The sequence below is a fragment of the Ambystoma mexicanum genome, chromosome 7p, assembly GCF_040938575.1.
Source record: "Ambystoma mexicanum isolate Mex_15411 chromosome 7p, UKY_AmexF1_1, whole genome shotgun sequence".
NCBI classification, from domain to species: Eukaryota; Metazoa; Chordata; class Amphibia; order Caudata; family Ambystomatidae; genus Ambystoma; species Ambystoma mexicanum.
In genome coordinates this window covers 754845682-754857622 of record NC_090939.1, presented here as the reverse complement: position 1 = coordinate 754857622, position 11941 = coordinate 754845682, and the positions used below count along the sequence as shown (strand labels likewise).

The 11941-nt window shown below is 54.1% G+C and overlaps 1 protein-coding gene across 2 annotated transcripts in view; it reads left to right on the top strand.

The window, feature by feature from the left end:
• Nucleotides 1-7945: 7945 nt before the first annotated feature.
• LOC138526301 (E3 SUMO-protein ligase RanBP2-like) overlaps nucleotides 7946-11941 on the top strand; it is a 1824256-nt gene continuing 1820260 nt past the window's right edge. The window contains exon 1 of one of the 2 annotated variants that reach the window (XM_069636876.1): nucleotides 7946-8150. In XM_069636876.1, coding sequence (XP_069492977.1) covers nucleotides 8079-8150 — 72 coding nt within the window. In that variant the 5' untranslated portion in view covers nucleotides 7946-8078. The remainder of the gene's footprint in view (nucleotides 8151-11941) is intronic. The other variant, XM_069636877.1, reaches the window with a different exon arrangement.

Sequence of the window (11941 nt, the reverse complement as noted above, 5' to 3'; positions counted from 1 at the left end):
TTTAACAAGATGTCTAGTGACCCACTTGATTATTTTGCCAGATAATGTATTTGTGAAAATGTTAAATGTTAAAGGTATTTGTACCGCGCACCATCACCAATGGAGTTGGTCCCAGGTGCTCTGGCGGATCTGTAAACGAGAAGGCGGGGATGGGTTAGTAAGGTGCAGAGGGAGTAGGATAGTGAGAGGAGTGGTGTTCTGTTGGCAGCTTCAACTCGGTATGCACAGGGTGCTGAGCTTAGGTGCAAGTATTGGATCATGTCAGTCCTCATGTGTTGTTGGTGCAGGTTATATGTTGTTGCAGTGTTGTAAAGTGTGTGCGGTTTGTTGTGCGGGAGATGGTTGTGTGAGTTTTTTGAGTAAGATAAGTATGCAGAAGGTTTGAGTTTTTTGGTTAGTGGGTCATATGAGCATATGAGTTATATGAACGGGCTTTAAAAGCAGCTATACAAACGTTGCTATAAGAATTGTTTTACGCTTTGAAAGCCAGTTAATCCTTTGAATAGCTCAGTGAGTTAAGAAGCTGCTGCAGAGCTCTAGCTGCAGGTTTACCATAAATCATTAGCGGGCACATTAACCCACCAAACCACTATTCCAAAATAATCTCGAGGGGAGAAAAGGTGAGAGTGCTTCTTTAACCATTTTATGAAGTACACACTAATAACAGAATGTTCTGTTGCAATTCTTTTTAAGAAACGTTGCCTCGGAGGGCGTGGCCAAGAGCGCCATCGATGTGGTCGCTCTTTTAATGGCCTCTGTGGAGAGCCCGCTGCGGTGGTGAAAATCAGGCGGTTCCCACGATTTGCAAGAAGCGGAAAGCATGGCTATCGCCTTCGGAACTCCCCAGGCACACTGGGGGCTAATAATATTGCTCATCGCACCTCTTGAGCCTCGGAACTGATGCGGAACTGATGCGGGAAGATTCTTCCCGCCAGCTGCAGTGCCCCAAGATGGCGGACGGACATCTCAGCGGGGGAAGGAGGAGCTGAAACAGCGCGAAGAGTGGGTGAGACCCGGCACCCCCGTAGACCAACAGCTTCACGGGAACAGGCATCCCGCTTGACCGGAGGGGACCCGCTGCCTCCAGACAGCGCTCACGGAGAACCCGGGGACTCCGTGGGGCACCGACCGTGGCATCGGCTTTGCGGAGCGCTTTGTGGACACGTTGCCGTGCTCCCCGCCTGTGCGTCGGCCCTGCCTGCTGTCCTTCCTTGAGCCTTACCTCGGGGGCTCAGCGGCTCCCGGCCGGGGCACTCGACAGTCCGGGTCCGCTCTGCGGGGCTGGCTGCCCCCCCCTTGAGAGCCTGCTCCAGTCGGGAACAGCGACAGCGTTTCGCGGGCGGAGAGCCTGTATCATACGGAACTCCCACGGGGCCCGCCTTACCAGCAACGAACATCAGTCTCCCCCGCCCGAGATTGGGGCTAATCCACCCGCCCACTCTGCGGGCAATGACACGCGGGCTGAGCCCGAATCCAGGAAAACTCGCGCACTGCTCTGCCTGCAGTAATTAAGGGCACCCAGCCCTGGGCTGATTCCCGCCTGGAACCTACGACCTGCTTGTACCCAGAGACAGCTGCCCCCCACCCCCTTACCATCTCCTGGGCCACTCAACAACCGCCGCCCCCTTGCCCCCCCGCTGGGATCCCGCTTGGAGTGGGACGGGGGAGATTCTCTCCCCTTATCTTCACGGCACCTGGAGAGAGAGGAGCACACCATTGGACCCGTTGCGGATAAACCGGGACCCTGCAACTCAGGACACTGCAACTCTGCAGGGGCAGTTTGCCCCAACTACAAAGTGCCACAGCGCTGGCCTTCTTCGGGCTCTGCAGGCCCACCAAGCCCACAATACCATTCCTGGGGTGCCCCAGCCCACTCAGCGATTCCCGTCCCCCTGCTGGGGTCACTCCCGGACAGCCTGCGACACGGGAGGAGGTGGTCTTCCCCCACCCCCCCCCTTCGCCTCCGAGGCCCAACGTCTTTCTCTGGAACCCCAGCGCCTATGAGCAGGGTACCCCTAGATCTCTCATTCTCCCACTCCTGCCCGCAGCATATGGTACGCCTTTTCTCCACTTCCAAGACCTGTGGACTCCTGGCTTTTGAAGACTCCCAGCACTATTCCTGGGGCGCCCTGGCCCACTCCGCGATTCCCTATCCTCCGTTGCCTATCTAGGGGAAGGGGCATCATGTCGAAACAACCTAAGGTCATGAAAAACACAGACATTACTACAATGCTGCTGGCGGCGGATAAAGGGAGGAAGCAAGACCCACCCAGCTCCGCCCTACAGGCAGACCAGGAGGGCAAGGAACACCTCGCAACCAGAAGCGACCTATTGGCCTTTATGGCTGACATTAAGGCTGAATTTCGATCCTGCATGACTGAGCTCTCTACGAAGCTTGAACACACCGATCAGAGAGTTACCGAGGTGGAACAAAGACTGGGGGAAGTTGAGGACCAGGCCCAAGACCACGCCACGGCTATAGACGGGATCCAGCACTCCATCACAGCTCTACAAAACAGATGCGAAATCCTGGAATTCAGGCAGGAAGACCTGGAAAATCGAGCCCGGCGCAACAATCCGGGGTGTTCCTGCCGCAGTCCCGGATCAAAAGCTGGCTGAATATATCGGGGACTTCTTTCAATGCCTTCTTCCGGAACTGGATAAATCCCAACTCTTGCTGGACCGCACCCACAGGCTTCGCCCTCGCCGCGGAGCGGAATCAGACTCACTCCCCGATGTCATCACCAGGGTCCACTTTTTTACCACCAAAGAGGCCATCTCATCCATCACCCGCACCCGAGACGAGTTATCCTTCCAAGGATCCCCACTCCAAAACTACCAGGACCTCTCTCTCGTCACTTTGCAAAAAAAAAAGGCTCTCCATCCATTGTCTCTCTTTCTCCAGGACCAACGGATCTGCTATAGGTGGCTTTTTCCAACAGCACTACAATTCACCTATAAAGGCACTCTACGTGGAATCGCCCACCTTGAGGACGCTGCACAAATAATGCATCCACCTTCACCTGGAACGTCTCCCCCAGGGACCTCCGAAAGTATCATTGAGGGGGACCCGTTACCTCCACCGAAAGAAAAACGAAACACATGGACTAGGGTCCCAAGGGACAGGAGGAAGAAATGACTGCGCTTCACAAATCTTGCATAATCACCATCGACATCCACCGCAGCGGGCCTCTCCCCCCCACGGCTCCTGCCCACTTCCAAGGAAGGCTACACCTATAGACCCTTGGAATGCCAGCTACAGTCTGGCCGAAAGTTCCAGCCATGTTGGCTGTCCCCTGTTATTTGGCCCAGTTGGCCTGGGGTGGCACCGGCCTCACAATGCCGGCCCCCCCACCAGTTAATACCCAGCCTCCCCGTTGGAGGCAGGGGCTAAAAACCCAAGAGCAGGATAACAACCACTTTTCGCCTTATGGACAATGGCTGACCTCAATCCCATCTGTTCCTCTTGCCTGAGCCCATCGGAGCTCCCACCCCCCCCTACTCGAGACCATAGCATCCTGAGAGTCGTTTCCCTCAATGTCAGGGGGCTGAATTCCCCCCCCCCAAACGCAGGTCCGTCCTACAGAAGCTCCAAGATGAGGAGGCAGCAGTGGCCCTGCTCCAGGAGACCCATTTGTAACCAGCGGACTTCGGGAGCCTGCGCACCCAAATATTTCCCAAACAATTCCTTGCCTCAGGGGGCAGCAAGAAAGGAGGCACAGCGGTCCTCTTTAAGAAGCGACTAAATCCCCCGGTTTTGAAAACTAAACTTTGCCCGGAGGGAAGATTTGCAGCAGTAAAGGGCCTCCTTCTGAACCAGCTTTACACCTTTATCTCGGTCTATGCCCCGAATATGGGACAAGTTGCATTCTATGAAGCCCTCTCCACCTCCCTGATTCCCTTTGCGGAGGGCCAGATCGTCATGGGCGGGGACTTCAACAGAGTCCCAGACCCTTCGAAGGATAAATCACACTTGGCCTCGTCTGGAGACACCGTCGTGGCTCTAGGTCTGCTACGATTATTCAGGACCCTGGAAGTGGTCGACTCCTGGGGGGTGTTGCACCCCTCGGAAACGGACTTCACCTTCTACTCCGGTGTTCATAGAACTTTTTCTAGGATCGACCTCCTACTGACATCGCCACAGATACTTGCCTTCACGAATGAGGTGACCATTGGATCGAGAATTCTGTCAGATAATGCCCCGGTAACCCTGGGGATCCGCACTCATGACCCAATACCCTCTGCCCGCCGCAAATGGTCTTTGTATGACCCGATGCTGAACGATATGTCAGTCAGGGATGCTGTAGCTACCTCAATCTCTAACTTCTTCCAGGAGAACCCCAGTGAGGACACTTCCCCGGCCAATACCTGGGACGCCATGAAGGCGGTCATCCGGGGAGAGCTAATAGGCCGCGGGGTGGCATATCACAAAAACCGAAGGCAAACTCGTATGGCTCTTGAGGAAGACCTCCGGGAAGTGGAGGCGAGGCATAAGGGGAAAGGCTGGTCCCCTAAAATACAACAAGCGCTCCGAACGGCGCGGATGAAGATTGAGGCGCACTACGCTGATCACACGGCGCACTTACTAGCAAAAAACAAGGAATTCTATTATGTCAGGAATAATAAAGCAAACAAGTTAATGGTAGCAAAACTCGCCAAACTCAAGAGGAATAACACCATTGTCGGACTGCGTGACTCCCAGGGCACGACCCAATATTCTGAGCCGGAGAAACTACGATTAGCGACTGAACATCTTGTGCAAGCTATGTCGGCACAGCCACGCAACCGGCAGAATCAGACGGAATATCTGCGGAAGGCTACCCTTCCACAGCTGAAGCCTTCAGCCTGTGACACCCTGGACGCACCAATCTCGGCAGAAGAGGTCAAGGAGGCTATAAAAACCCTCAAATCCAGAGCCCCCGGAACAGGCGGATACACCACAAGATTCTACAAACTCTTTCGGCATCAACTATTGCCACCCTTGGTGCAGCTCTTTAACTCTTTCCGGGGCGCAGGCACCATAACCCCTTCCATGCAGGAATCCATTACAGTCCTTCTGCCTAAACCTGTGGCGGGATCCAGCAAATCCGGCCTCCTATAGACCCATCGCACTACTGAACATCGATGCCAACATCTATTCGAAGGTCCTAGCAACGCGCCTTTCCCGCGTCCTGCCTCACATTATCCACCCAGACCAGGCCGGATTTATTAGGAACAGAGCTACAAGCGACAACATTCGAAGAACCCTGGATCTGGTGGATCTAGCTATTCGAAATTCCCAAGGCTTGGCACTGCTGGCCCTCAACGCCACTAAGGCGTTCGACAAAGTAGACTGGACCTTTATGAACCTCGCCCTGGAGGCTTTCGGCTTCGGACGGGAGTTCCGCAATATGGTCATGGTGAATTACAGATCCCAGAAGACCCTTCTAAGAATTAATGGCAATCTCTCCCCCCCTATCCCTCTAACCAGCGGAACCAGGCAGGGATGCCCACTCTCTCCACTTTTATTTGCCCTGGTCATGGAGCCCTTCGCCCAAAGAATTAGACTGAATGACTCTATCAGGGGGCCCCAGGTTGGACCCTCCCAACATAAAGTGGCCTTATATGCTGACGACGTCCTATTCACCATCTCACAGCCCACTGTCTCTCTCAAACACGCCCTGGCTGAGATAGAGGACTATGGGAGAGTTACTGGTTTCTCTATTAACTTTGGCAAATCTACAGCTCTTGGGATAGGCATGTCTCAGTCGGAGAGGGCGTCCCTGACCCCGCTTTGTCCCATTCAATGGAAAACGACAGCAATTCCCTACTTAGGGGTCCAAATTCCGGGAAAATCCAAGGGAGGTCTACCGCATGAACTTCCCACCTCTCTTCAAGGATCTGGCAGATGACCTGAAACGATGGAAATCACAGGAAATCTTGTTAATGGGCCGTATTGCTGCCTGTAAAATTAATCTTCTCCCCAGATTCCTATATGCTTGCTCCTCACTCCCGGTGCCTATTCCTCCTTTGGCTCTTCGAGACCTCCAAAGGAATATGCTATACTTTATCTGGTGGGGGAAAAAGCCCAGGATCCCCCTGAGAACGATGTTGGGGAACGCCAGGCTGGGCTGTCTGGGGGTGCCCGATCTACAGGGCTACATGATGGCAGCACAACTGGCATCTACCCAAGCATGACGAATATCTTCTGACCGCCCTAGGTGGGTGGAACTCGAACAGTCTCGCCTTGCCCTCCCCCTGCGCTTCCTCCCGCACGTCCCGCCGCCCATGCGACAGACAGAGAAACTACTGCTGGCCACCAGGCACACCGTGGACACATGGGACAAAGCGCTAAAGAAAAAAGGGGTCCCCAGAGGCCTGAGCCCCTCATCGCCAATTTTTCTCAATCCAACTTTTTCACCAGGTATGAACCCCTGGAACTTTAAGAACTGGATTGCGGGGGGCCTGGAATCACTGGGGCAACTGTATGAGGGAGGGGAACCACAGACGTTCACTCAATGCAGAGAGACCTTTCACCTGCACGAGACCGATAGGTTTTCCTATATACAGCTTCGCCATTGGTGCTCCCACCCGCAGACTCGCCTTGCGGCAGTCCGTCCACATACAGCACTGGAACTGACCCTGATGGACCTGCCGGCCCGAGGTAAGATTTCGGCCCTATATAAACGCTTCCAGGGGGACTTCCTCATCTCTAAAACTCGCGCCATGGCACAGTGGGAGGCGGACCTGGGTCATCCTATAGAGGACCAGACCTGGACTGATATTTGGTCCCGGGCACACTCTTCCTCGGCCTGCATCACCAACAGAGAGTGTGCGTACAAACTTTTATTGCGCTGGTATTACTCCCCCGAGACTCCACCACATGAACAGCTCCCTGGATCCGGCGTGCTGGAGACAATGTGGACACCCGGGGTCTTTTCTTCATATGTGGTGGACATGCCCGCAAGCCCGACAATTTTGGGGACAATGCCTGGACACTATTAAGGACATTACCCAAACGGCGCTCCCCCTAGAGCCTGAACCCATTTTGCTGGGCGCCCCAATCCCGGGAATATACCAAAGGTCGGGGCCCAAAGCCAAGCTCCTGTCCCAGTGCCTCCTAGCAGGAAGAATAACAATTTCCCGCTCTTGGAAAACCAGAGAGGGACCCCTCTTGCCTGTATGGTGGATCAAAATGTGGGACATCCTTATCGCAGAGAAGGTGACAGCAGCAAATGCAGGGACCCTCCATCGCTTTCAGAATGTGTGGGGCCCTTTTCTCGACTGTGATATAAAATTCCCGGCTCTTTCATATAAGCCTCAACAAGCTAAGCGGTTTCTGGATAGCAGAGACACCTCCAAGAGGGGGTGTGAGGCATGGGGGAAGGGGGAGGTGCTGAGGCCCAGGTTTGTGACTAGGATGGTCGTGTGGGGGTGGGGGTGTGTGCTCATGATGTGATTAATGGTGATCGAAAGGCCACAGTAATGTACAACTGTATTTGTTTCCTGCCTTGTTTAAAATAAACATATTTAATTAAAAAAAAAGAAACGTTGCCTCATTTTGAAGGTGGACAGGGTGTAAAATACCACGGGGTTGAAGGTGGACAAGGCATCTTGTCCACCTTCAAAATGACTCTGTACATGTTTTTATTATGGACCTTACTGATAACACCAACACTGTAAAATAAATGCAGATTAAACATCTTTAATGTCTGTTGCACATTGTATGCACTACCTTCACGAACTTCTACGCCCATGAATAGGCTTCTCAATGCATGTGTATGGTTAAATAAATGTTTCAGAAAGTAAAGAAGGGAAAAGCCACCACCCACACAGCAATCCGTTCGGCAGCCTACTTTGGATTCTAGTCTGATTCCTTCATATTTACGGATCCTGTCCTCTTTCTCTTTCCACACTTTGGCTCTTACCTACCTTGTACCCACGCAGCCGGCTCGTGCCTGTGCTGGCGCTGCCACTGCCGCGGGTGCGTCACTTGACAGCGCCACCCGCTGCACCGCGGAAGAGGGGTGAGTTGTGAGATCAGATTCGCAACCGTAGTCATCAACCCCAGAAGAAGGGGACCCCGTGCCGCAGCCACAATGAGGCGCAACAAGGCCGATGTGGAGCGCTACATCGCGTCCGTGCAGAGTGCCTCTCCGTCCACTCGAGAGGTAAGAGCAACCTAAAGAACCCCAGCATGGGACTCTGCCAAGCGTCCCAGAGGTCTAGGTGACACTACCCCAAAGATAAGTCTGTTCGGATTAGACCACCGCATTCCCGAAAGAAGGAGACTCCTTTCTGGGGACGGTTTCTCCTAACTTCTCGCCGCAACTTTTGGTGACGCTGTCATTTATTTTTCCCTCTGAAAATGTCTGTTTTTAAAAGTCTGGGCACCAGGAAACCCACTATACAGTAGCTCTTAAATTAGCCCATGCCATCTGACCTTGTTGTAAACCTGTTTTTTATGATCATCGAGATATATTCAGGCCCCCAAGTTCCAGTATGGGAGTGGGGGTTGTAACAGCAATGGATGGCCTAGTCAGCTTAATAGTTGTGTACACTTCACTTGATAGCCCAAGTGTTGTCATTCGTCTTCACTTGTTTTAATATTGTGTCATACCCCCATATCGCCAATTTGAAGTGCTCCATATTCTGTCTGTCCTCTCACCTTGAGATACTCGGAATTACCGAGCAATGTGGTCATGCAATGTTTTCCAGCTGATCGCCCTTCTCTGACAAACCCCAAGAACAATGTTGTACAACATTATTAACTTAATATTTATATTGAAAGATTATCGTTGCTTTTCATCATTGCTGGTTGACGCCGCTATTTTACGAGATTAAAACCAACCGATGTTGTGTGTGGGTCTAGTGGTTTAGTGCGAGAGAGCGTCATGACATCGTCATGACGCCTCTCTAATAAAAGGGTCTCTGCTGGCATGCATAGGGCAGTGCAGCAGAGGCCCAGGAAGTGGCAACTCGTGTTTGCGTGTACTTATTGGAGTGCCTGTTGTTGCGTGATCGCGGCGTGTGGAAGCAGCTCGGCCCGGGTGACCCCAGTGCCGAGGCTGCCCAGCTTTGGGTGATCCCCAAGCAGCTGATCTGGTCTTGTGATCTGGATGTTGCAGGGTGTTCCCTGCCCTCAGTCTGCTGGGTGCCCCCAGCGTGACTGCCCTGTCGGGTGATCCCGATACCATTAGTGGCTCGCTCAGGTGACTGGAGGCGGGCCACCACTTTGGCGACGAGGGCGGTCTGGGGCCTGCACACCATCGTGTGGGGACTGCTGGGAGCCCGCAGCATTCATCGCTGTGTCGGCCGAAAGGACAGGAGAAGGCGGACGCAGCCGTGCGGTGACAGCCGCGTGTGATTCAGGGCCCCGTGCAGGCGTGTGTATGGGCCGCCTGGTGCCCGTGGCGCAGCCAAGTTGCATCTGGAGTCTGGTTGCTGTGCCCGTCCTGAGGCGGCCGCATTGAATAAAACCGAATTGTGGCCTGCGGCGGCTATGGAGCAGCGAAGAAGTGCGGCCTGCACGGGGCGTGGCGGGAGCGTCGTGTACCTCTTCAACAAAGGAAGGTGACGGAGTCAACCCTCCGGCTGGCCCGCGTCGAAGGGGAGCGGCGGGGTCCAAGAGAGGACAGCCGTCCCCACATATGGGCCGCGGCGGTGAACAGCCCTGCCATCCTGCCTGGCCCCCTTCAAGACCCGTGCCTGCAAGGGTGAAGGGAAAATACACGTGTAAACATTTTGACCCGGCTTATGGTGCGGACCAGAAGGGGTGGCCGAGCCTCTGGGGTGCCGGGGCCTACTGAGAGCCCCCAGCCCACAAGACACAAAAGAAAGGGGTGTGGCCTACAGAACCGGGCCCGCGGCGGTGAATCCCGTGGACACTCGAGGAAGTCTGACCTAAGGAGAAGCCCAAGAACAAGGGGCAAATAGAAAAAGCAAGGGGAGCGGAAAACAATGTTTTTCTCCCTTCTACAACGGTGAGGGGAGACAGTGGAAGAAGGCCATCCTCTGGGGTGGGGGAAGGTGGGCTGTTAAACCCCTGGGATTCTACATCCGCCCCAAGGGTAGCGGCTCCCAGAGGAGTGCTTGTGCGCTTCAAAAGACTTTCACGGGGGGGGGGGGTCAAGCCACCTGAGGCCCGTTGACTGTGAACACACCCTAAGCCTCACCAGCAGTGGTTACATCCGGCATCTTGCCCAGCGTTCATCATGTCGGACGATGAGGGGACATGTCGAGGACAGCTCGCACCACTACCTCACTTTGACGTGGTGGGTGCTCCTGCTAGTCTGGGACCCCGGTGGACAGCCTGGGTAGAGAATCTGGAGCCATACTTTGAGGCGCTCGAAATGAAGGGCAAGGCCAAACAGCCAACCCTCCTGTACTCCGCCGGTCTGGCCGTCCAGAGGCTGTTCAAGACACTAAGGTCCATGGATCAGTCCTATGACGCGGCCATCGCAGCACTGAACGAGTATTTCAGGCCATGGTCAACAGGTACTACGAACGGTTCAGGATGAGGTGTACGAGGCAAGAGGAAGGGGAGAGCCTCGATGCATTTCACGGGAAGCTGCGCGGCATGGCACTATCCTGTGCCCTGGGCAATTTTGAGGAGGACGAGATCAGAGAGTAAATCATCTACGGCTTCAGTTTTTCGAAGCTGCGCGAGCAAGTCCTGAGGGACCCAGCGCTAACCCTTGAACTGATATTAGACCTTGGCCGTGCCCAGGAGTTGGCAGAGGTGCGGGCCTCAGTCATGGACTCATCCAGACAACACCTGAATCTGGAGGCCCCAATGCAGCGGATCAAGCTGGAGGAGGTGTCAGCTGTCGGCAAGTGGCAAGGAGGAAAGCCGATGAGGGGAGATTGGCCAAGGAGAGACCCCAGGGCCACAGTATGCCATCAGTGCGGGTGGGATCTTCCACCCCCTCAGGACTGCCCTGCTAAAGGACACATCTGTGGGAGGTGCAGGAAGGTGGATCACTTTGCACGGGTGTGCCTCGTCCTCACCCCAGCCAACATGGTGGGGACATCGGGGGGAGTGAGTCGAAGGGGAGAAAGACCCCCTGAGTGGCTGTGGTCCAAGTGGCAGAAGACCAAAGGAGAATGTGGCATGATGTGGGGAAGGAGGAAGATGAAAATATATTCTTCTTGTTCTGCAGCAGCGCCAATGGCCAGTTCGATCCCGGAATTATCTGAGTTGGAACCGCCTGCTGTCGGGCCCCTTGGTGTACTGACTGGGACACACATGTTTGGTTGAAGTGTTTTAAAGTTCAAGGTTTTGATTAGTTATTAGGTGGTGCTCGGACTGGAATGCCCCTTATGTTTGCAGTGATTATGGAGGATCAGAATGGGTGCGCAGACTAGAATGCACCAAGTTAGTCCCAGTATAGGGTCGCTATTTTGAAGTGGGGGTGATTTTTCTTTTGTTATAGTAAAGGAGGGATGTTGTGTGTGGGGCTAGTGGTTTAGTGCGAGAGAGCGTCATGACGCCTCTCTAATAAAAGGGGCTCTGCTGGCATGCACAGGGCAGTGCAGTAGAGCCCCAGGAAGTGGCAACTCGTGCCTGTTGCCGCGTGATCGTGGCCTGTGGAAGCAGCTCGGCCAGGGTAACCCCAGTGCCGAGGCTGCCCAGCTTGGGGTGATCCCCAAGCAGCTTATAACTCGTCCGGTGATCCGGACGTTGCAGTGTGTTCCCTGCCCTCAGTCTGCTGGGTGCCCCCAGCATGACTGCCGTGTCCGGTGATCCCGACGCCATAAGTGGCCCGCCCCGGTGACCGGAGGCGGGCCACCACAAGCTCTTTTCTTAAAATTGAGCATGTCTTTTTGTTCCTCGTTATGACATAAATGCAATGGCATTTCAATATTTAAGCACTTGAGATATGTTTGCCTCACTTAGAAAGTTTTTTTCTCCATGTCCAAAATATACAAAATCTGTATCACGTTGGTAATTTGGGCATTT